Source organism: Meriones unguiculatus, chromosome 6 (assembly GCF_030254825.1).
Source record: "Meriones unguiculatus strain TT.TT164.6M chromosome 6, Bangor_MerUng_6.1, whole genome shotgun sequence".
Classification (NCBI taxonomy): domain Eukaryota; kingdom Metazoa; phylum Chordata; class Mammalia; order Rodentia; family Muridae; genus Meriones; species Meriones unguiculatus.
The window spans coordinates 136664218-136687908 of NC_083354.1; the positions used below are offsets into that span (position 1 = coordinate 136664218).

The 23691-nt window shown below is 36.8% G+C and overlaps 1 protein-coding gene across 1 annotated transcript in view; it reads right to left on the reverse strand.

The window, feature by feature from the left end:
- Window positions 1-4217: 4217 nt before the first annotated feature.
- Window positions 4218-23691, reverse strand: part of Ufl1 (UFM1 specific ligase 1) — a 32797-nt gene continuing 13323 nt past the window's right edge. The window contains exons 8-20 of the mRNA XM_021645515.2: window positions 22908-23054; window positions 21624-21799; window positions 19479-19658; window positions 17342-17462; window positions 14359-14481; window positions 11289-11406; window positions 9650-9813; window positions 9435-9565; window positions 7841-7921; window positions 7474-7559; window positions 6863-7043; window positions 5944-6188; window positions 4218-5525 (exon numbers count right to left, since the gene is read on the reverse strand). Of these exons, the coding sequence (XP_021501190.1) occupies window positions 5970-6188; window positions 6863-7043; window positions 7474-7559; window positions 7841-7921; window positions 9435-9565; window positions 9650-9813; window positions 11289-11406; window positions 14359-14481; window positions 17342-17462; window positions 19479-19658; window positions 21624-21799; window positions 22908-23054 (1727 nt within the window). The 3' untranslated portion in view covers window positions 4218-5525; window positions 5944-5969. The remainder of the gene's footprint in view (window positions 5526-5943; window positions 6189-6862; window positions 7044-7473; window positions 7560-7840; window positions 7922-9434; window positions 9566-9649; window positions 9814-11288; window positions 11407-14358; window positions 14482-17341; window positions 17463-19478; window positions 19659-21623; window positions 21800-22907; window positions 23055-23691) is intronic.

Here is a 23691-nt window from a genome sequence, read left to right on the forward strand (position 1 = left end):
GCTTCATTGATTCTTTCAATTTAATGCAATTTGTGCTTTGCTTGAACTATTTTACCAGAAAGTAGAAAAAAAAATCTTTAAGATCATAAAGTATGCTGACTAGAATCTCTCAGAGCAATGTTGTATTTTACAGGAAATTTCTCTGGCCAGCCCTGCTCTTCAAACCTGCTTCCTTTCTTTAAGTTAGACACTCCTCATTTCCTCCTCAGCCTCTGCTCTCTCCCCTGGAGTTTCATTCTTTATTCCATGTTTCTCAGTGCATTTCCAGTGTTCCTTTTTTTTTTTTTTTTATTACAATTTACTCACTTTGTATCCCCCTTCCTCATCTCCTGATGCCACCCTCCCTCTTCGCCTATGCCCTTTCCTTAGTCCACTGATAGGGGAGGTCCTCCTCCCCTTCCATCTGACCCTAGCCTATCAGGTCTATTAGAACTGGCGACATTATCTTCCTCTGTGGCCTGGTAAGGCTGACTGCCCAGTGGGAAGAGGTTAAAGAGCCAGCCTTTGAGTCCATGTCAGAGACATCCCCTGCTCCCCTTACTAGATAACACACATGGAGACTGAGCTGCTTATGGGATACATCTAAGCAGGGATCCAATTTAAAAAATGGGGTATAGAGCTAAACAAAATTCTCAATAGAAGAATACTGAACAGCAGAGAAACACTTAAAGAAATGCTCAATGTCTTTAGGGAAATGCAAATCAAAATGACCCTGAGATTTTACCTTACACCCATCAGAATGGCTAAGATCAAAAACTCAAGTGACAATGCATGCTGGAGACGTTGTGGAGAAAGGGGAACCTTCTTCCATTGCTGGTGGGAATGTAAACTTGTATAACTACTTTGGAAATGAATCTGGCACTTTCTCAGACAATTAGAAATAGTGCTACTTCAAGATCCAGCTATACTACTCGAGCATATATCTGAAAGATGCTCACTCAACCTTACAACAAGGACATTTGCTCAATTGTGTTCATAGCAGCTAAATGAGGTGTTTACTCCTATAGTCTCTCAGAGCATGGCACTACCACCCACCTGTCATCTTAAATCTTAGGTTCCCCCATTTATTTTACACCAGCTTCTCTTTCTACATCTTCTGTTGGATCTAGTTTATTAAATGCCATCTCTTAGGCATGTCACTATCCCTTCACTCCAGACTTAACATAACTAAACACATTGCTTTATAAGCCACAAGCACTCGCCTCAGCTTCAGTGTGGTTCCCTTCTACCCTTTTTTTTTCTATTATTAGAGAGCAATGTTTACTTTAAAATGTCTTAATGAATTATAAAAATGTATGCTGTCTAAATTCTGGAAAAAAACATTTCAAATTACTTGCATTCTAAGGAATGAGCATAATCTAAACACACTTTTCTCTAGAATTTTGTGTGTATATGTTAACTACATAAGGCAAAAATTAGGTATTTATATGTTTACACATAGCTTCCAAGTTAACACAATACAATTAATCAGAAAAGACCAACCATAGGCTATATGGAAGAATTCCCATTGCTAGGTTTACAGATAACAAAGGCAAATTAGAGAAAAAGCGTCTATATTATTTATTTTTCTATTGCTGTAATAAAACACCATGGCCACGGTACCTTATGGAAGGCAGGACTTACAGTTCCAGAGGCACAGGAGTGTATCACTATCAGAGGCAGAAGTGGCACCAGGCAGGGACTGAGCAGCAGGCTGAGACCTCACATCTCAACCCAAGGCACAAATAGAGCAAATGCAAATGGCAGGCAGCTCTTGAAACCTCAAAGCCTGACCTTTTTTCCATTAGGATATACATCCCAAACCAAATGCTCTACTAATGGGTACCAAGTAGTCAAACATCTGAGCCTATGGTACATTCTCATAAAATCTATTAAAATATACAAATGTATTTTTCACTTAACCTGGAGCTTTCAGTCTCAAAAAGTCAAGCAATTTTTTTTTTTTTTTTTGTGTGTGTGTATGTATGTGTATGTGTGTGTGTTTAGGTTTGTTGCAGTGACTGGATAGGGAGGGAGTAGGGCATCATCAGGTGGTAAAACAGAGTACACAGATCAGGAAGCTATGATTATCCACTCTTCTATCTCCCTAGGCTTTCCCTTAATATACTGAGATCTTCTGAATCAATGAAATATTATCTTGTAATAGCTGTGATAAAATTTATGATGAAATGGGGTTCTTTTTCTTACAACCCACTGCTTGTTTCTGTCAACAAAAGTTGTAGCAAGCATTTATTAACCCAAGAATCATGGGGGCTTGATTTAGGCAGACTGGGAAAGAGAAAAAAATCTACCACATTAAGTTCGTTTACATTTATTTAATAACACATTAACAACAATTTTGTGTTTTTGTCTGAGACATCTACCATGCAGCTAATGCTGGCTTTGATCTTGTAATCCACCTGAGATTACAGGTATACCATGCTTAAACTTATAGATCTGCCTTGCTTAAGCACACATTTTTTTTGTCTACCAACCTTGATGACTAATAGAGTCAAGGCCCAACGACTCAGACGGCAAACAATTTGATGGTGTGTTTCTGCTTCTTCCCAGTGAAGCATGACACATGAACTTTTGGACATTTGGCTGGATTAGGCAGATGAAAGGTTTCTCTCTGGTGTACTAGACTCTATACATGAGAAATGTACAGAAACTTAATGCATACTTAAACTAAATGTTACTTCTTTTGTGTGAGGAGCAACTTTTCTCTGAAAGCCTGTAAGTCATTTGTTAACTGTCCATAAAAGTAGAACAATCTCTGCAATCCTTTTAAGGTTATTTTAATTTTTCAACATGTAAAAATTGTCATTCATTAAAAAAGCAACAATTACATTAATAATAGTGATTTAAAATGTGTGTGGAAAACATACACCCCAGAATTTTCTATGTGTTTTTACCTTGTCTCTCATTGTGGTAAAAGCTTCATGGAATTTACTGAAAGAAAGAAAAAGAAAAAAAAAAAAAAAGAAACTTTCTGCTCCACCTTCCTTTCATACAATGTCAAAAGTAGTTTTTGGTAGAAAAAAAAAAACATTTGGGCCTGGAGTTGATGACATTTTGACAAAAGCAATGACTGTTCCCTGCCTACGTAGCTCACTGCTACAACTCTGATCTCATTATTTGAGTAAAGCTCCTCTCTAAAATGTCCAAGGTGGCCCTACCTAGAGGTTTAGACACTTTTTATTTACTTTCTATAGCATTATGGTCTTTGCTCACAGCACAATGAGATTTTATCTTCTAGACCAGTGGTTCTCCGCCTTCCTAAATGCTGCGACCCTTTATTACAGTTCCTCATATTGTGATGATCCCCAACCATAAAATTATTTTGTTGCTATGTTATAACTGTAATTTTGCTACTGTTATGAATCAAAGTGTAAATATTTGTGCTTTCCCATGGCCTCAGGTGACCCCTGTGAAAGGATCCTTTGATTACTAAAGGGGTTGTGACCTAAAGGTTGAGAACCACTGTTCTAGGTGGTCAGAAGGGGTTTCCTATGAATATAATGGTCTGTAGATAGAACACACCATGGAACATGAAAACTGGGACCTATTTTTACATATCTCTATTATAGTATCAAGAGCTAATAGATATGGACATTGTTATACATTTGCTGAAATCTGGCTCAGAAATGGTTTAGTAAGATGAATAGCAAACTTTCAAGCAACAAAACCCACCAGGAAATAAGGAATTATTATTGGCCTACTCTTTGATCACCTCCTCCTTACCAGGCCACAGAAGACGACAATGAAGCCACTCCTGATGAGACCTGATAGGCTAGGATCAGAGGGAAGAGGAGGAGGACCTCCCTTTTCAGTGGACTGGGAGAGGGACATGGGTGGGGAAGAGGGAGGTTGGGATTGGGAAGGGAGGAGGGAGGTACGGGGGGAATACAAAGTGAATAAACTGTAATTAATAAAAATTAAAAAAAAAGTTGTGTGTGTGTGTGTATATATATATACACACACAATGCAGAGAGTCTTGATGAGACCTGATAGACTAGAATCAGAGGGAAGGGGAGGAGGACCTCCCCTACAGTGGACTGGGGGAGGGGTACGGGTGGGAGGAGGGAGGGAGGAGAGGATTGTGCGGGGAGGTGGGAGGGGAACTACAGGGGGAATACAAAGTGAATAAACTGTAATTAATAAAAATAAAAAAAAATCCCAGAGCAAAAAAAAAAAAAAAAAATCACCTCTCATAACAATCAGAATAATTAAAAATATAAACATTAAATAGACTGCATTTATTATTTTTAGTATGGCATATAAAATTTAATAAGATAGACATTTTTAGTTTAAATAATGTTCTTAACTCAATCTATTAAGAATATATCAGAAATTAAATCTTTACAGACAAAATCAGTTTCGTTTGTATCAGTTTATACAATTTATAAACACTTTTTTATTTACTAAAGAAAAATAAGAACCGTTTGGATAAATGAAATAAATGCAAGTAAGATTAAGACAACTTTACATTTTTATAGTTTATTTTGTAAATTAAATTGAGTTCATATTGTATTTATTTTAACAGTTGAGTGTGGAGCAAATATGGGTTACTTTGGTATTTTTTGTAACATAAATAACGTTATTAAACAAAAGTTGAGTAAGCTGAGTATGAATTTGGAAGCTGAATTTAAAAAAAAAAAGAGATGATTTTGGAGTCAGGAGAATTTATCACTTTTCTTCCTTTGCTTAATGGAAATATGCAATAAAAAATTACATAAATGTGAAATCATTTGTTATTTTTATTTATGTGTATGGGTGTTTTGCTTGCATAAAATCTCATACCCCCTGTGTATGGTTGGTGTCTGCAGAGGCCAGAAAGCATTGGATTTCCTGGAACTAAAGTTATAAAACATCCCTGTGCTGCTGGGGAAAAAAATAAAAAAAGCCAGTACTTATCCACTTTAGTAATTATTTCCATGCAATAGTAACACTTTGACATTTCAGAAAAGAGGTAGTCTTATCTTTGTATTTAAACATCTTAAAATATAAAAATTTCAACAATGTATAAGGCATTATATAAAACAGCATTCTTTAAACATTTTGGTTCCAAATAACTAAATTTTGACTAGTAATAAGACATCGCTTAGGAGTTACTTGATTTAAATTATTGTTCTAAGAAACTGTTTTAATAAGTCTTAAACAAAAAATCACAGAAAACAAAAACACAACTTTTAAAAATTTCTACTTTTAGAATAAAGATCTGCATGGTTTAAACACACAGATTCTGTGTTCATTAGAATGGCCCAGCTACCTAATACACAGGTTCCATCAAAGAACTCAGGGTGAAATCAGCCACAGAAATCAAACAGACAAACCTTAGAAATCTACACAGGGCTAATCAAAGAAACACCTCTGTTGTCTTAGCCGCCCCGACACACAGAGTGCCTTGCAATGTTTGGTGGTGCACCTTGTGTGTTCCCTCACTGTGCCTGTGGCTGCTTTCTGAGAATACATGTTTCTTCAGTGTTTTCACTTGGTAAACCACTTCCAAGGCCTCTAAAACACTCTTGCAGAAGGTCTTCTACCTGTCAAAAGAGCCAGAGCTCAGTAATACAAAAGAAATTTGAAACTTCTACTTTTAACCATTCTCTATTAATTTAAAATAAAACCAATTCATTTTTTTTTGGACATAAAATCTCTCTCCTAGAAAGATCAAGTATTCTATTTTACTTTTCATTGTAACATCTAGAAGAACATTAAAGCATATACTATGTTCTAGATTCAGGACTCTTTGAAAAACTTTTATTACCTGAAAAATTACTCTTAGGTTATATGAAAAGAAAATGTTTCATGAAGAACTCCACTTGTAAAGATTCTCCTAAGATTTGCCTCTAATACAACAGCACTATTTTATCTGAATTGTGTGGAGGATGGCAGGGGAGAGTGGGGTGTGCTGAGGGACTAGTTCTGTGATCACGGATCTACTTTGGGGAAAATACTCACTCTATAATAAGAGGTAACTAGCAGCATTACTCCTCTGTCACAGATGACTTCCTGGACTTGAGAACAAGGTCCTTAATGGATAAGGACAGTTCCTGAAGCTCTTTCCGAGTAGTACTGCTGATGTCATGCTGTTCCTTGTCTAATATGTCCCTGGATGGATCCTCTCCTTGCCCGCTCTTCTTATTTTGACTGACTAACTGCTTCACAACCAAACCTTGATATTTTACCAAGAGAGAATGTTGATCCTGTGAAAAGAAAGAAGAAAGTGTACAAGAACATTTATTTTTTTTTTGTGAACAGAGAAATAGAATTTGTTTGAACAGTACAAACTGAAGGGCCTTATCTTCACAAAAAAAAAAAAAAAAAAAAAAAAAAGGCCATGTTAGTGGAAAGCTCAATCTGGCAAGCAAGGTCTGTGTTCTCAGAGTGCAGACTGGGAGAAATAAAACCTGTGCAGAGCATGTCACAGGAAGCCAATTTAGCTAGGCTCTATCACCAAGGACAAAATAAGAGTTAAAAAAGTCAAACTGCTTTTAGCTAGGGGTTGGATTCCTTAGATGAACTGGTCAAGAAGTTGTCCTTGGAGACTAAATCAAAACTAGGGAAACTGAGACAGAAGTTTAGACATTCTTGTGTCTTTCCTGAAAACTTAACTTCTAAAATCAGAGGATTTTTTTTTTTAACCATGGATTTTACAGAATGCTGACAGATTCTTGAACTATGCTCAAAACCAAACCAAACCAAACCAAAACTAAATCATCCATCCCTAACTTACTGTTCCCATTCATGGATGAAGCCAATACAGGCTAATGGCTTCTCTGTATTTCTGTCACTCTGATTGGGTGTCGGCAATGACTCACATCCTAATTTCTCCATGTTTAAAAGTGTGAAAATTTTCGAGTGTGTTAAAATATGGTACCTCTGGGATTCTGTTGTGCAGAAAAGCAATGATCTGTGGGACACATCTTCCAGGTGCATGGAGCATGCTGTGGGTTGAGAACTGGAATAACAGGACTGACGTGAGGTGCAAAATAAGAGCAGGGTCTTCTGTGACCTTCAGCTGTTCAGCCAGTGCCTGCCGATGCTGGAATAGTATTTGCCTGCAAAACCAAAATCACAGAAGTACAAAACAAGGGCTCATCATTTATTTAGCCTTCAGCATTCATTTTTCACCTCCAGTTTAATGACTCCATTCCACAACATTTTCGGGAGTTCTTTAGATATGGGTGATATATATGCATACTATTTTAACTTTAGTTGGCACAGGTAGATTAACATTATAGACAAAGCTATAGAGCAAGGGAACTCAGTGTAGACGTTCACTCTTAGGTTGCTGGGATCAACTAAGGTTTCCTGTAAGGAAGGTCTGAAACCTAATACAATGTACCAGAACTGATCATCTGCAGGATTAGGGAAGTGAGCAGACTGCAGGTCTACAGCTCTCTTAGTCTCAGGCTCACACAGTCATGCTCAGGTCTCAACCATGAAGCAGTTCATGTGTAGGAATAGCAACAACAAAATCAATGTTACCTTTCCCTTTTTTTGTCTCCTTTTTTCACCATAATGTCACAAGCTTCTGTTGCAGAATCCAGACAAGAAAGGAAGTCTTCTATGCTCTATAATTAATATACATGTAATTATAGACATTTAATACTGTTTTGTAATTTTACACCTCAAACACAAATTGTTAACAAGGCATCTGGCAAACAGAAGTTGTGATTTAGGACTAAAAATGTTGAGTGTTCCCATCTTTCTCTTACCTTCACCTTCCCAAAAGGTACATGCACACAGTGTACAACTAGTTCAGGTTCCATTTATAATTATTCTGATTAGAATGAACACAAGGAGCTTTATACATAAAAGTTTTAACTGTGGCTGCCAGTTAGCACAGACTTACTTTTTCATTCAGAGAGTTGTGGAGTTTTGTGAGAGCTACTTTGGTTTCTTCCGTCAATTTACTTAAAATTTTTTTCCTTATCTGTAAGGGAAAATGTTCTTTTGACATGGTGTTTTTGATATATGCTGGATGTAAGATCAAACAGACAAAAATCCTCATATATTCAGTACTACAACAGAATGCTAATGTAATATATCATGTGCTTTGAATGTTAGGCCTCAAACCAGGAATAAAAATGTTAAAATTTTACAGAACTATAGAGCTAGGAACACATAAGCCAAAAAAACTTGTATGCAGCCCCCATCTTTACAGCTTCCAGTGACATTAGAAGACTACAGAGTGCCTGGCCTTGTGGGAATAGAGAATATTGGCAAAATGACTCTCGTGGTTTTCTTTTCAGTGTCACCTGAAAGGGTGTTGCTCTAGCACATGGCTCTCCCACAGGAGGAAAGCTGCCTGTAGGAAAGGCAGTGGGTTGTCTTCTGTGGCTATGCTACAGGCTTACATAATACATGGTATAAGGAAGCTTTCGTTATCTTTCATAGATATGGATACTGTAAATTTCAGAGTATTGCAGATCAAACAGATCAACCCCTCTAATACACTTCAAGAGGACGGACCTGAGGGGTACACTGTATTTATGAAGACACATGCTACTCTGAGCCTCTTTGCTCCATCTCACACCAATTTTCATTCTTTTTAAGGCCACACAGCAAGATTGCCAATTTTGTAATTTTTAGAGTAGTTGGTAAAGAGACAGAGGACATGGAACATTCCAGAGTGTTGGAGTTGCTGCTCAAGATGAGAGAGGAGGAATCCAGTATCTTCCAAGTAGTACTGGGGTAAATAACTGCACTTCTGTCTGGGGTTGAAGGATGGTCTTTATTATGTAAGGGAGTTACCTAAAATTAAAACACACCAAGAACTATCATGCCAACTCTGCGGCAACAAACCATAGTAAAAGCGGCCACGGCATTAGATGGATGTGGTCTTATCACATTCAAAGCCAGTTATAAATGCACTCAGCCACAGAAAGACTTTCTCACTCATTTTTCCTGAATCTTCAACTGTCAGATGATCCCAGAAGGATGAGAAGGAAGAGGAATACTCATTATTACCAAAGGAACAGACCAAAACCCTACTGAGCCATGGCTCTACCTCACATGCCAAGTGCAGAAGCGATGGTCTTGGGTCCTAGTTTCAGATCAAAATTTTAAACAAATAAACTGGTGTTTGTCTCAATATTAAGTAGCATTCTGCCATCAAAAGAAAATGACTGTGAGCTGAAGAAAACTGGACTAATTATTAAAGGAGTTACAAATAACTAGGAAAGGGGGAAGATTGACAGACACAATTAGAAAAAGTCTTATTTATTATAAAGTAATTATACCTCTTTACTATAAGTAGTTTGGTCATATTATCAATTCTTGTAAAATTATATAAGCATTGTACAATTACTTACTTAACTTCTTTAGTATTGTTTTTTGTATAAAAACTTTAATCTTATTTTTCCTTTAAACTTTTTCAAAAGAGAGAAAATGAAAATGTGCTCAGACTCCCATTACATCAAGCAGCAATGAAATCACGAACATACCTCACTAGTGATGGCTGCGGGGTCCTCTACTGCCATCATTAAATCTGAGGCTAGGAAGTTGAACATGAGGTTAGTGATGTCGGTACACACTGTCTTTAGCAAGTGCTTGGTAAGCGCGGTCTGTGTGTCATCTGGAGAAGAAAGACACTTTATTAAGAGCAACTTCCTTGCAAAATTACAAGCATCTGTAAAACAGACACTCTTATTAAACATACCTGAAAAATATTTCATCCCCTTTTCAAATAATCTGATATTATTGTACAGGTTTGAAACCTCTTCTTGTAAGTCCTTGATTGTACGTTTTCTGCCAGTTCCAGAAGCAGAAGTTGAAGACAAGAACACTGAACGTACCACCTCAAGATATATTTTATTAAGAGGTCTGTGACAAGATAAATAACATTAATTAAAATGTACTGCATCAACACACATAACATTTTTGTTATTGTGAAATAACATTTAAAAAAAAAAGAGTCCTTCGTTCGAGGAAATAAAATTAATTTGAAGCAAGGTTCAGTAAAGAATTTGTTTTTACAGCTGGGTGTGGTAGCACACTCCTTTAATCCTAGCACTCAGGGAGGTAGAGGCAGGTGGATTGCTGTGAGTTTGAGCCCAGGCTAGTCTACAAAGTAAGTCCAGGACAGCCAAGGCTATACAGAGAAACTCTGTTTTGAAAACAAACAAACAAAAACAAACAAACCAAAAACCAACAAAAAAGAGAGAGAGAAAAAGAATTTGTTTTACAGGATTAAGAATAATTTTAAAATTTTACACCATTTTATGGTATTCAACGAAATTGCAGAAAAAGTGACAAGAATGATAGCAACAAACACTCCATGAAACAGATCTTTCAAGTTAATTAGGAAAAGGGCAGAATATAAGTTTGATCCTCATTCTCAGGAAATACAAAAAGAAAAGCTCTTGATTTCCAAAGTACTATTAAGATGATATATTTGGGGCTGGAGATCTGGCTCATCAGTTATAAGCACTCTTCCAGAGGTCCTGATTTCAATTCCCAGCAACCACATGGTGGCTTACAACCATCTGTAATGGGATCTGATGCCCTCTTCTGGCGTGCATGAAGACAGAGTATTTACATACATAAAATAAATAAATCTTTACATAAAATAGATATCTTGAAAAAACAAAACAAAACACAAGCTTTACAATAGATTACTTAAAAAACATCAATGCTGCATAACTAGTAGTATCTATTTTCTATTTTTATATACTATGGCTCTGTAATATATTTATGTATAAAATTTACTTATATTTTTAAAAAATCTATAAAGCACTACTCCAAACTAAAAAAAAGTTAGATTCCCTGAGCTTTTGGATTATCTCTATGAGACTTATGTGTTGGGTCTGACTTGAAGGATGATCAGGTATGGTTAGTAATGGTTAAGTTATGTAAAATTTCCTTGATTTTTGCATGTAAACTGAGCATGGCTTATTCACAAGGTAGAAGTTTCCACACTTAATGTTTTTGGGGTCAATTTTCCTCCCTCCAGAGACTTCAAGTACCCATTGTTTACTCTTAGTCAATCAAAATAGAAAGATCCCTTTCTTTTTAGATGCTGTTTTTCATGCTATGTAAAGGAGCAGCAAGAGCTAAGGAGGACTGCAACGTCAGGGAACACTTCAGAGGTTCCGAGTTTCTACTGTCCATACTGCCAAAAGTGTTTACGAAGGGTTAAGTGAAACTCTTGCGGAAGGAAAATGAATTTGGAATTTTATGTTTAAACTAAATTCAAAGACTCAAAAGAAAAAAAAAACAAAAGTCCTAAAAGCTGTTTTTTAAGATCTTAGTGAAAAATTACACTGTCAGAAATGCGAAGAGATACAATTGACACTTACTTTATTAAGTATTCTGCGAGTTCTGAAACAAACTCCTCAGGGGCATCTTGCACGTGTTTCCTTAAGCAATCTTCAATTTCGTCCTGGAACATAAACGTGACGTCCGGCTTCTTCTTTCCTGGAACATACATCAGCATGGGGAAAATAAACACACTCAATGGCAAAGGCCAGGTAGTAATACACACCTCACCAGGTAGCAACATATTTTATGTCAACAGAATTACTACTTCCAAACACAAGTATCTAATACAATCAAAATTTAAAACTTCATGTACTAGAATTTCTTTTAGATGGCCATGTTTTAATTTTCCTTAAACTGTTTTTTCTCTTTCTTTACAAGGTGGTCACAAGGACAACTCTGTCCATCTAACCTGGGATATCAGAACAATCAAGTAGGAGATCATCTTTCAGAAAAGTGTGATTTGTCCTCACTGAACAACAGACACTGAGCAGAATTTTCTTTTTCACAAAACTGAGTACTTACTGAAGTCAAATCAGCCTATGAATTTTCATGAAAGCTTCAGAAAGTGATAAGACTAAGTTAAAGTCAGCTTTTTTGAAAGATACAAATGAAAGAAACGCTTATCATTTATTTTTGCTTTCCCAAAGACAATTCTATACTAATTAACAATAAAATTTATATGCAGCTACATTAATTGCAGAAATGCCATGCTTAACTACTTACGTGAAAAGTATTAATATCAAAGAAAGCAAACAGCATTTTTTTATAAATGACAAAGCTATACCTTTTATACAATTGATTATTTTAGATAAATCACATTGTTGATTCCACAGGTGAAACTTAGCAATAAAATAAAATGGCTCAAAATCAATTTTCAGTCTCAATGAGAATCTAACAGCTGAAATCATACCTTTAAGGTACAGAACCCAAAGTTCTATTCTCTTCTGAGATCCGCTCTCCAACCCTGATGTTCACACTAGTCTTTTCCTGTTTGCTTCCTGTAATCCTTTTATAGGTTGTTAATACATTTCCTCCAGTAATCTTTCATACTGACTTGATTCTGTATTTTAGTTGAGAACCTAATTTCACCCTCCATTTCAAAGATTATAACATAACCCTTTTCAAAGCACTGAAATTACTTTTAAGGTGGAATGGTTTTACTGCTGTCACAGTGCCTCAATAATCATGCACAAAAGAATGTCACATGCCTCATTTTTCTAAGATTACAGGTATTAGAGAGTAACTTTTTAAAAATTTGTCTTTATTCTTGTCCCTACCACATCTTAGGAATAAATAAACAAGCACATAAAATGAAAAACAGCACACACATGTTGATGCTGTTTAGAGCAAGGGTAAGCAGAGTAAGTTGTTTCTATTAGAAAGACTTTCTTTAATTAACATTATTTTCTGCACAGTAACAATTTAGCTATTTCAATCTTTCTTAAAATATTTTAAAGGAAAGCCTAAGCACTGTGATGCTACCAATTGTAACATATTATCTGCATTTGTGGGTTTTTTTTTTTTTTTTTTTCAGCTGTTGCTAGGGATAAGAGGTGAGTACTATTATGTTTTATGATCTTCTCTTTAAAAAACTATAGCTGTGTTTAGAAAAGCAAAATATGTCTCTTGATGCGTTAATCCTGATAAACATTAAGAAGCCCAGGAACTAAAAGATGCAAAAGGCAGTTAATTCATCTTAGATATAAGTAACAAGCCAGGCACATATTGTGAAAGCTGAACAAGCATATGATTCTTTGCATTAGCTTCCAACATCTATCCTTCACCCTTCAAAGGTATTTCCAGGAGTCCTTTCAAGGTGAAGAGGTATTGTGTACTCACAGACAGCACTAGGGAAAGCAGGAATTGTCTTTCCCTAAAAAGCACACAGGGTTGTCTTTCCCAAGAAGATGTAGAACTGATTTATTCCTGGAAGGTGGGAGTGGAGGTGGCTAACAGCCTAAGGTAATTCCTGCCCTATCTGGAAGGTCAACCTCCCACCAGCAGAACCAGCTGTGGCTAATAGTCTAGAAGACCTCTGTATTATGTGAATGGCCAGGGATTCCCCCAAACTCCCACAACCAGGACTGGAGGTGGCTAATAGCCCAGATGAACCTCTATGACCAAAACCATACCAGATCCTCCCTTACATAACACTACTCCCTTAACACAACACATGTAACCTATCTCTAGAACCCACATACGTGGAAAGAAGCGACAGGTACTTTGAGAAGAGTTTTGGTGTCATTATGCATCTTTGTGCACCGAGGACTGTATTACGCCAAGAAACGTTTTGTCAACTTGTACTGCACTTGCATATGCCCACAATAAACTACCTGGTGTCAGACTCTAGAAGTTTGAACCAACACTGGCTCTGAGTAGTGTTGAGCCAGATTTCCTTCTTATCTCATGTGAATCAGCACTCTGCTGTCCCCAGTGGTCACAGACACCCCATGAAGAAGTTTTTTTACTTGTCACTGTTGTTATTATTATTTGCCTATTTTACATCTTCTAAAATATTTCCACCCCTTTTGTTAAAATTACATCAGTAAATGAGCCAATATTTACAGCGAATCTCAAAAGTCAGAATTTCTAGACAATACTCCAGCATTAAGCTTGATTCTAATTTTGATTTAGTCTGGAGATAGATTCTCATGTAGCCCAGTCTGACCTCCAACTCAAGGCTGACCTTGAACTCCTGATTCTTCTGCCTCTACCTCATAAGTGCTGAGATTACAATGTGTGCCCCCATGTATGTCTTGACAGTAACTGTATTTCCAGTGTTAGCACTTTTTAGTTCTTTTGTCTTTTAACTATTCATTTTTGTATCATAGGATTATCACTGGGAGATGAGAGGCAACATAGTTAACTATGACAAACCTTACAATAAGCGACTTGACTGTCAAGGCCCCTTTGTTTATATAATGATTTCCAGCCTAAAAACTAAGACAGGTTTATCCTTTATATTATTAAACTCTGAAATTTGCAGGGACTGAAAATTCAAAACAAATACACTCTATACAAATACAAGTACCTAATTACAAGCATCTTAAGAAAAATGTTAAGAAAACCATATACACACAAATAAATAGTGAAATGAAAGCTACACACCAGCATGAGATGACTGAGATTCATCATCACTGTCATCATCTCTTCTTCCCTTCTTCTTCACTTTTTTAATTTTGTATTCTCTGGCATTGCCCCCTCCTCCTCCTCTCACACTTCCAGTACCCTCTGGTAGAAATACATTAGTTAGTATTATTAACAAGTTTTGAAAAATGAAGGTATCATATTGCTATATTAAAGGATATAACAGAAAAATAAAAAGCAAACTAAAGAAAAAAAACAAATTCTTTTTAAGATCAGTTTCCATATAACAATATTAAATTTTATTACAACAATTAGAAATCAGTATGAACTTAATCTCCTGGGATTGTTTTAACTGTAATCTCAATGCTTCTTGTTTTTGCAGCTTATATACATATGGTCTTTTTAAGAATATGAGTATTTTTCAATTATGCGTTTGAGTGTTTTGTCAGCGCGTGTACCACATGCATGCAGGGCCCACTGAGGCCAGAGATGGCATCAGATCCTCTGGAACTGGAGTTGCAGATGGCTGCTAGCCGCCATGTGGGTGCTGGTACTTAAACCAGCGTCCTTTGGAAGAACAACCAATGCTCTTAACCACCGATTCATCTTTCTGGCCACCCCTTCACCTTTCCTTGTCCCCTTAAAGAAGCAACCATTCATTTACTCCCATCTGTTACTACCGCATTATTTTATACTCATTACTATGACATTTCACCAGGTTTCCCTTCTTGGTTAAAAGACTGATTATTACTCGTGTTTGAAGGAGTCTGACTCACCCACCACTCACCTAAATTATGAATTTGTAAGATGAGATGGTTAAAAAGTAAGCCTGGCACAGTAGCACATGCCTATAATCCCAGTACTCAGGGAGGCAGAGGCAAGTGGACCTCTGTGAGTTTGAGGCCAGTCTGTTCTACAAAACAAGTACAGGAAAACCAAGGCTACACAGAGAAACCTGATCTCAATAAATTATTTTCAATCAATTACTTACTAAAGAGTTAAATACAAATCATGAGGAGCTCAAGTATTGTGCATGAGACTAAAGGCACCTTACTGAGGTAGTTCTCGGCCATTAAATGTCTACATTTAGAATCTCTTTTCTATAAAACACAATACTCATTTTATAGTGGGTTATAAGCATTAAGTAGTTTTCGTCATAAGCATTATTTATTGAGTAAAATAAAGGGATTTCCATAAACTAAATATACTTTTCTAGCATTTAAGCAGAAATCCCTTAGATTTCATTATATTTTAGAATTTATTTTCCTTGACTTTATAATGACAAAAAATAAAACCACATGCCTAAGTGAAATGTAGCTTTAATATTTGGTAGCAGGTTTTTGTTTGTTTTTTTTTTTTTCTAGGAGGGCATTTGAGTCAGATGTGATTGAATGCACTATAATTAATTCATGCCACATAACTGCAGTTACTGACAACGAAATGCTACACGACCCATAACTTTGAGAAAGAAATAGATTGAGTATACTGACTTCCGTCATCAATCAACACTTGTGTATTTCTAAATACCACTCTAAATAAAGTGACAGAATGAGTGTATCCATGAGGATTAGGAGTTACTGAAGTAACTTATGGCTTTTCTGGAAGAATGGAGAGAATATTAAAAATTATTTCAAGGGTCTTACAAAAAAAGGTTTTGTAAGAGGAAAATTCTTAACTAATGAAACCAGAAAGAATTTTCATAGCAAAAATTATGTTTTAAGCATACATGTTTGGTGCTTATTAGCTTATTAATGAAAAAAGTCTGAATAGTTTTAGCATTGACATAGCACTAATAACTTGTTCTACTAGTAAAAATGGGGAAAATATTCGTGCTTCTCAGCCATAAATTACTAAATGAAAGTACTCCCTAGAGTACTCCCACTGATTACAAACTTAAAAATGTGTTAGCAGGGAGATTTGCTTAGAAAACCTTACATTATACCAAGTGGTGTTTTAGGTACTAGGGACACAACCATGGACATTGTTTCCAAACTATATAACACACCAATATGTTCCCCCAAACTGGAAAGATAACACATGTGAGGTCACTATTGTGAGGAGTCAGGGACATTTTGAGTCAAACTCAAAATGCAAGAACTCAGTTACTTTAAGTTTGGATGAAGCAATGAAGTTAAGCAGTATAGAAGCAGTATAATCAGTGCAGAGGCCTCGAAGTGAGTATGGACTTGGCAAATATGAGAATACAGAAAGGAAGACAGGAGACATGGATAGTCACACACACACAAAATGGCCTTGTATCTTTTCACAAATACATACAAAATCCGAATACACTGTCATTTCCGTTTTCATGATTAAAATTTAACTTAGTAGGGGCTAAAGAGACGGCTTAGTAGTGAAGAGCATTGTCTGTGCCTACAGAGAATTCATGTTAGATTCCCAGCACCCACACGGCAGCTCACAACTGTCTGTTAACTCCACTTCCTGGATCCAGATGTCCTCTTGGCCTCCTCAGGCACCAGGAACACATGTGGTGCATGGATATACATAAAGGCCAAACATCCATACACATAAAATCAGAAATTAAAAAAATACTTACAGCTTAATTGAATGCAAGATTGGGTTTAGATTAGCAGTTAAAATAAATCAATTAAATAAGAAGCTTTTCAAATGGCCTTAGTATAAAGCTCATGTAAAAAAGTAAAATTCAACTTTCCCAGCAGCACTTGCTAAAGAAGCACCATTTCCCCCCCCAGTGTATGTTTTCAGCCCTTGTCAGGATTCTGACAGCGGAAACTGCTTGGCTGATTTCTATTCCACACACACATCTGTGTGTCTAGATTTGTGCCAGTACCATGCTGTCTCTGTAACTACACTACAGCTTCGTCAGGTACTGTTACAGCTCCAGCTCTGCTCTTTTGCTTCAGGGTTTTGTTTTTGCTTCCAGAAGTGGGAACTATCTGTGATATGCAAGTATATATATGTGCTACACACACGTACTTACAAACAACTCAGCTTTGAGTCTTATTTATTAATGATTTATTACCTGTTGCTTTCTTCCTGCGCTCATCTTTTTTATCCTTTTTATTTGTATTAACACTTTCTAAAATGGAAATTTGTTTCAGATCTTCTTCAGTGATTAAATGCACAGGATTATTTTTCATTTCCTGAAATAAAACATGCTTTTTTGGTAGGCAAAATATATAACATTTCAAATAGCAGAGAAGTTGCTTATTTATTTACACATCCTAATTATACTTGTTAGGTTTCATTGCTAAAAATGTTAACATTCATAACTGCTGCTCTGAGGCTGTTTGCCTTCAAAAAGCATCAGTTTCCTCTGCTGTTTTTTTGGCTTCGTTACCTATCCCTGGCCAGCTAAAGGGCAAGGTTTACCAAGCCCCTGACTGCAGAGCAACAGATGCGGTTCCCCAGCAGTCACTGGCTGGTTTTACCAAGTCTAAGAGAAACCCCTTGTCTCTTTCACTTTTCGAATATTCTTTTGAATACAATGCCACCAGGATACTTAAAATGGCAAGAAAGACATGGAAAGTGCTATTACCCCAATGACTACGAGTTGCAAATCAATTAAAATAAATCTACTTTTCCTATGAATTAGTTCTTGATGATACTATTTAAGTTTTATGTTAACAATTAACAACAATGAATTATTTCCAGCTTCAGTAATCAGTTCACTTTTTATGAGAAATAGTTCTTTAAAAATTAGACAAAAGAATGTTTTCACAGTAAAAATATTATTTTATTTTTGGTTTCCTAAGAAAAATTCTTAATAATGAGGATTTCAGTAACAAAGTTACCTCTCTCTAAACTCATTTTTTTCCCTTGAGGGGGAGGTGTTAAATAAAGAGTTCAAAGAAAGAAAAATGAACATTTTAAAAAAATAACTGATGACTAATACCTCACAAACACATACACTCACTTCCATTCTTGTACTTCCATGTATCTTTTCCAGAATATCATCCCTTTCTTTAAGGATAAGCAATAGTACAGAAGAAAAACATTTAACCCTAATGTTTACTAATGTCACACCTATATATTTTTATTCCCGCCTGCCTAACAGGACAATTGCAGAAAACTATCTCATTCTCACACTAGTAAAGTTTAAAAGTATAGACAAACACGAAAGCTTTACACATTTAATAGACCTGCATGAATTCAGTTACAGTGTATTAAGACATAGGGCTTGTTTTACCCGAGATTAGGCTTTACACAAAGATGGTGGTTTTAACTACAACCATGAATTGGATAGCTGTAAAGACAGACCTGGTAAGCACTCTGCTTCATAATACTTTTAGAGAGTGGTTAAAACTAAAGATTTAAACCACAAAACTGTTCAGGGGCTGAAGAGATGGCTCAGTGGTGAAAAGCACCAGCTGCCCCTTACAAAGGAACCCAGGTTTGATTCCAGCACTTTCATGGTGGCTCACAGCTGCCTGTAACGTAAAATTTGAGGGATCCAATAGCCTCTGCTGACTTCCGAGGGCACCCAACACACATACATGGACACACATGGATAAATAAAAACAAACATAAATATATATATATATTTAAAATCATCAGTTTTTGATTAAGACAGGCTCTCACTGTAATAGTCCAGGGCTGACCCTGAGCCTAAATAGACTCAAACTAGTGCCCTTGTCCTTAGCCCCTGAGGGCTAGAATTACAGGAATGTAACATCAGGCTTGAAAATCTAGTAAACTTTGGTAAAAACATTTCTTTTCCAGTGTTTTACCCTGTTTATTCTGGCCAGGTAAAATTAATGAGGCTTTCCAGGACTTAGTAATTATCTAAGGTGCTTTGTACTTAAAATATGCTCATTGCTTTCTTTTTGATCTCTCATCACAACTTGATGTATACATAGGTAACACTGTAACATATTTCAATATTTTAACAGTGGATCAAATCCTTTGGCAACATAATTTGAAACTACGTAATTTTATTGATAATATTTAATTTGTAAACTCAGGTCTCTAAATTTTAACAGGTTCTAATGAAGATGAGGAAAAGGAATAATAAATCCTCAAGGAAAGAAAAAAGAAATATATAAAATGATATTCCTTTGTGGTCAGACTGCTTATTGCATTTCCCAACAGATAACAGATGATCCTAATGGGAAAGAAAATGATGTTAAGATTAGGAGGTGGAAGAAAGTCTGGACTACCTTTTCAGCTTTTTGGTGCATCCGTTCGCTGAACAGTTCTGTACAGTCACTTATAAATTTTTCGCTGACCACAACTGTGTCACTGAAGATTACAGCTGAAGCTTGCTTGCTGAATGGTCTCATCACCTGCTGAAGCAGCATAGCAGCATCTTCAGTTGACAAAGAACTGGGAAGCAGAGGCTGGAATTACAAGCAAAATGAAAATGAGAAGAATGCAGGAAAACGCAGGTTATCTGTTTCAGAGGTATAATATACATATATGTTTAGATGTATTTATTCGTATGATTTCCCTCAAGTAGCCTTGTTTAAGCCAGTGGCTTTCAGATGCAGTCATGATCATAACTTCTCAATTTTTCTTGTTTCAGCAGAACTTTGAGCTCTAGAGTCTGATGCTATTTTTAAACCAAATTTCTCCACTTGAAGGCCCTTTAGGAATATCAAACTGGGCAAACCACCACCAGAACCTACAAGACCCCTTTGTGCTTCTCTCTTATAAACCTACAAAATATTTGCCAGTAAATCCTGACAACTTTACCTGTACAAAGCTTCCTTTCAGCTCTGTCATCGGAATTATTATTTTGAATTACTGTTTCACTTTGAACTGCTTGTCCTAAGAGAAGACCCTTGTTTGTCTACCATATTTCTAGCATATAGAACAATGCTACACCAACACAATATAGGCCAGATCAGACCAAAATAAAAGTAAGTAAATGCAGGTTTACTAGGCACTACTCCCAGGTGGGTCCACTTGTCCCAGCAAAAGGGGCTGGGAAGTCCCTCATCCAGGCTAAGGCAGGGAGGTTGATCTTAGGTGAGGAGTGATGACATGTTAATCAGGAGCTGGGACTGTGCCATAGTACGGTCAGAAGCTGGACACCTGGGTGGGTGTTTGAGTGGACTGGTCATGTGCTAGCTGCCAGAACGCAGATCTGAGCTTTTGGCACCATTCTTTTGTTCAGAGTGTTTCAGTGCAGGTGTGGAGAGAGAGATAGAGAGAGAGAGAGAGAGAGAGAGAGAGAGAGAAAGGGGCTTCCTGGACCATGAGGGGCGAGCTAGAGGTTCCTACCACATAGAAACTACCTAAAACCTGCTATCAGGATAAAGATGCCTTAAGAAATTTGGCATCCACAGCAAGAGTCTTTCTGCCTTATAAAAAGTTCTATGGTCTGACTAGAAGTAACAGATTAGCTTCCGGTTTAACTTTACCCATACTTAAGAATAATGAAGGGCAGGTGAACCTTGAATAATGAGGCAAAGCACTATCAGTGCTAAAGCAGTTTATGCTAATACTTAGCAGAGATTACTGGAGAAGGGATAAGCAAATGATGCAGGATGTCTGAGGCAGGGTGGTTGTACATGCTTGGATAAGACACCCTAAGGGTTACTTTCAATTGTTAACTTTGACACAATGTAGACTCCCCTGGGAAGGGAGTCTCAGTGAGGGGCAATTTAGGTCAGGCTGGCCTGTAGGCATGTCTGTGGAGGACTGCCCTGACTGTGTAATTAGAAGGGAAGACTCAGCCTTGGTGTTAGTGGCACCATTCCCTGGGTTTGGGTCCTGGACTGCATACAGAAGAGGAAAGTAAGGGGGGCACCAGCACGCATGTGCGCGCTATTCAGCTTCTCTCCCTAGCCTGTGGCTGTATTACGACCAGCAGCTTCGTGTTCCTGCTCCCGTCATTTCCCACAAGGACAGACTGGCAACGTGGAACTGTGACCTACAACAAGGCTGTTCACCCTGGAGTTGGTTTGATCAGGATATCTGTAACAGAAACTGGAAATGAAACTCATATACAGATGTGCAAAATCTCAGCAATTTCAGTATTGGGACTGATATGGTTGCTATATTGTTTTCCTATTTTTGACATTTGTAGAATTCTGGATTGGATTATGTACAGCTGAAAAATTAAAATTTCTGCTGTAACAATGATTGCTAGATTTTACCTTTAGTGGCAAGATCATCTTTATATGGCCTATTTCTAAAATTCATTTTGCTTATCTTAGTTAAAGGGATGGATTTTATTTTAAAAAATGGGCCGTGGTACAACAGGACGTAGCCAGTCCCCACAGCAGAGGATTTAGTATTTCTTAGTAAAATATCATCATTGGCTTAAACAAAAATTAAGAGAAAAAGGTAAAACGTACAGAAATATCAACCCACGTTCCAGAACTGATGGCTTCTTCTACTGATGCTTCCACTTGGTCCACGAGTCCTTGACCAACACAGGCTGCCTTCAAAAACAAGAGCTGAGCGTTCTTATACCTTTTCTTTATATAGTTCACAGCATCTGGGATTCCAAGTCTAGACAAAGCATCAAATTCTAGAAATACACAAGAAAGTTGAACAGAACGGTCAATCGCTCATATCTCCCAGAAGCCTCATAAGAAGTTACGCTCTGTACAAAACCATTCTTTGACTGTGGATTCAATGTATTCCAGCATTTTCTGAGGACTACAAGAAAAAAAAAAACAAAAAAAAAAAACAAAACATAGCTTGTTACCTGGGTATCTTCCGACATGTCTATTTTTAAAGATCTCTGTTAGAAAGGTATTTCAGGTGTTCCTTAAATACACTAGCGGTATGAGCCCTTCCCCAAGTAAAGGGTTGGAGTAAAATAGGACTACAGAAGCAATACAATGAAAAAACAACAGTAAAGGAAATAGAATGGTTCAAATTAAAAATAAAAACTGGAATCTACTTTGCTCATTTTAGTTAAAGGGATGACTTTTCTTTTTAGAATGTCTCATGGTACAACATGAGGTAGCCAGTCCCAGCCTGCAGAGCTAGTAGACAATTTCGTATAAAAGACTCAGAATTACGGATATTACGGTTAAGAAAACTAACGTCTGTGGTTGAAGTTGGATGCACATCATCAGAGAGCAAGCAAACGTACAGCCGAGTGTACATTCAAACCAAAGCATTCTCCACAGACTTAGAGAATGTGCCCTGCTACGCTTGATCATGAATGTATTCAGCAAATGAGGTGGTTACTCCTTTAAATCAGTCTACTTTACTGAAATCATGGCAGAACCTCAGAAATACACGTTAGAATAGTATTGTTTCTGAGTAGTAGATAACTGAGAAAAGCAGGCATTGTAAAGCTGACAGTCAATAAATAGTTCTAAGATGAAGTAACTGAGAAGGGGTAACAATAAAACAATAAGCATATTACATTCAACAAATAATTACTTTTTAAATTTTATATCACCTTTGTACAAATTGAAGGGCAGTATCTTTTGGCATTTTAAATTTTCAGTATTTTAGTAGTTCCTATGCCCCACAGAACTGAAAGAAAGACTTTGCAGCCAAAGGGAACCATGGAAATTCCAACCACAGGAAAATGCATGTGGAGTCTGAGTACAACACTCTCTAATATCATTTCAGTGTTAGGAAAACATTTTAGTTTCATAGAACAGAAAAACAGTTACCTAGATAGCCATTCTGCCTGAAAAAGGCATCCACCCAAGCGCTCTGTGTCCTGGAGTAGATGTCAGGGACAAACACGGCTTTATCCTGTCGTCCACCAACCACAGTGCCCCGTAAGCGACCAGTGCTAACAAGCTCCTCAAGCACAGCTAGAGCAAATGCACATAACACAGAACAGGGGCACATCTTTAACGGTCAAGTACTTCTCAGTCAGTCTCCCTAAAATTTACGTCTTTAAAACATAATTTAAAATTTAAACATGATCCGTGAAATTACAGTTTCAAGAAAAAAATCCTGATATTTATGAGACTACTCAGGTTCTAATTCAGGGAAAAAGTAGAAACTAGTGTACTAGTGTAACTCAAGTCAGACAATATACACACATTGAGTAATTCTGAATAAAACTCAACACTCTGGTCTTGAAACCAGAAATAGAGGCCATGAGAGAGGAGGAAGCATTGCAAGAGAGTGGGAAGGGGGAAAGAAGAGGACAACAGAACACATGTGACATAAAGCAAGAGGGAGGGAATTATTTGGGGGAGGGAGAGGACCAGTAAGGACAGTAGTGGTAACAGAGTCGAAAGACAACTAAAATCAAAATATGACACATATCCATAATGAAATCCATTACTCTGCAGCCTAATTTAAAACTTAATAATTAAAAAAAGCATACCATCATTTATTTCCTAATTTGATAGAAAGCAGCTGATCAAATACTAGTGGTTAATGTTTAACCACTAGCATTACATTCAATTTTTTAGTATTGAGAACCAAGCACTAGGACAT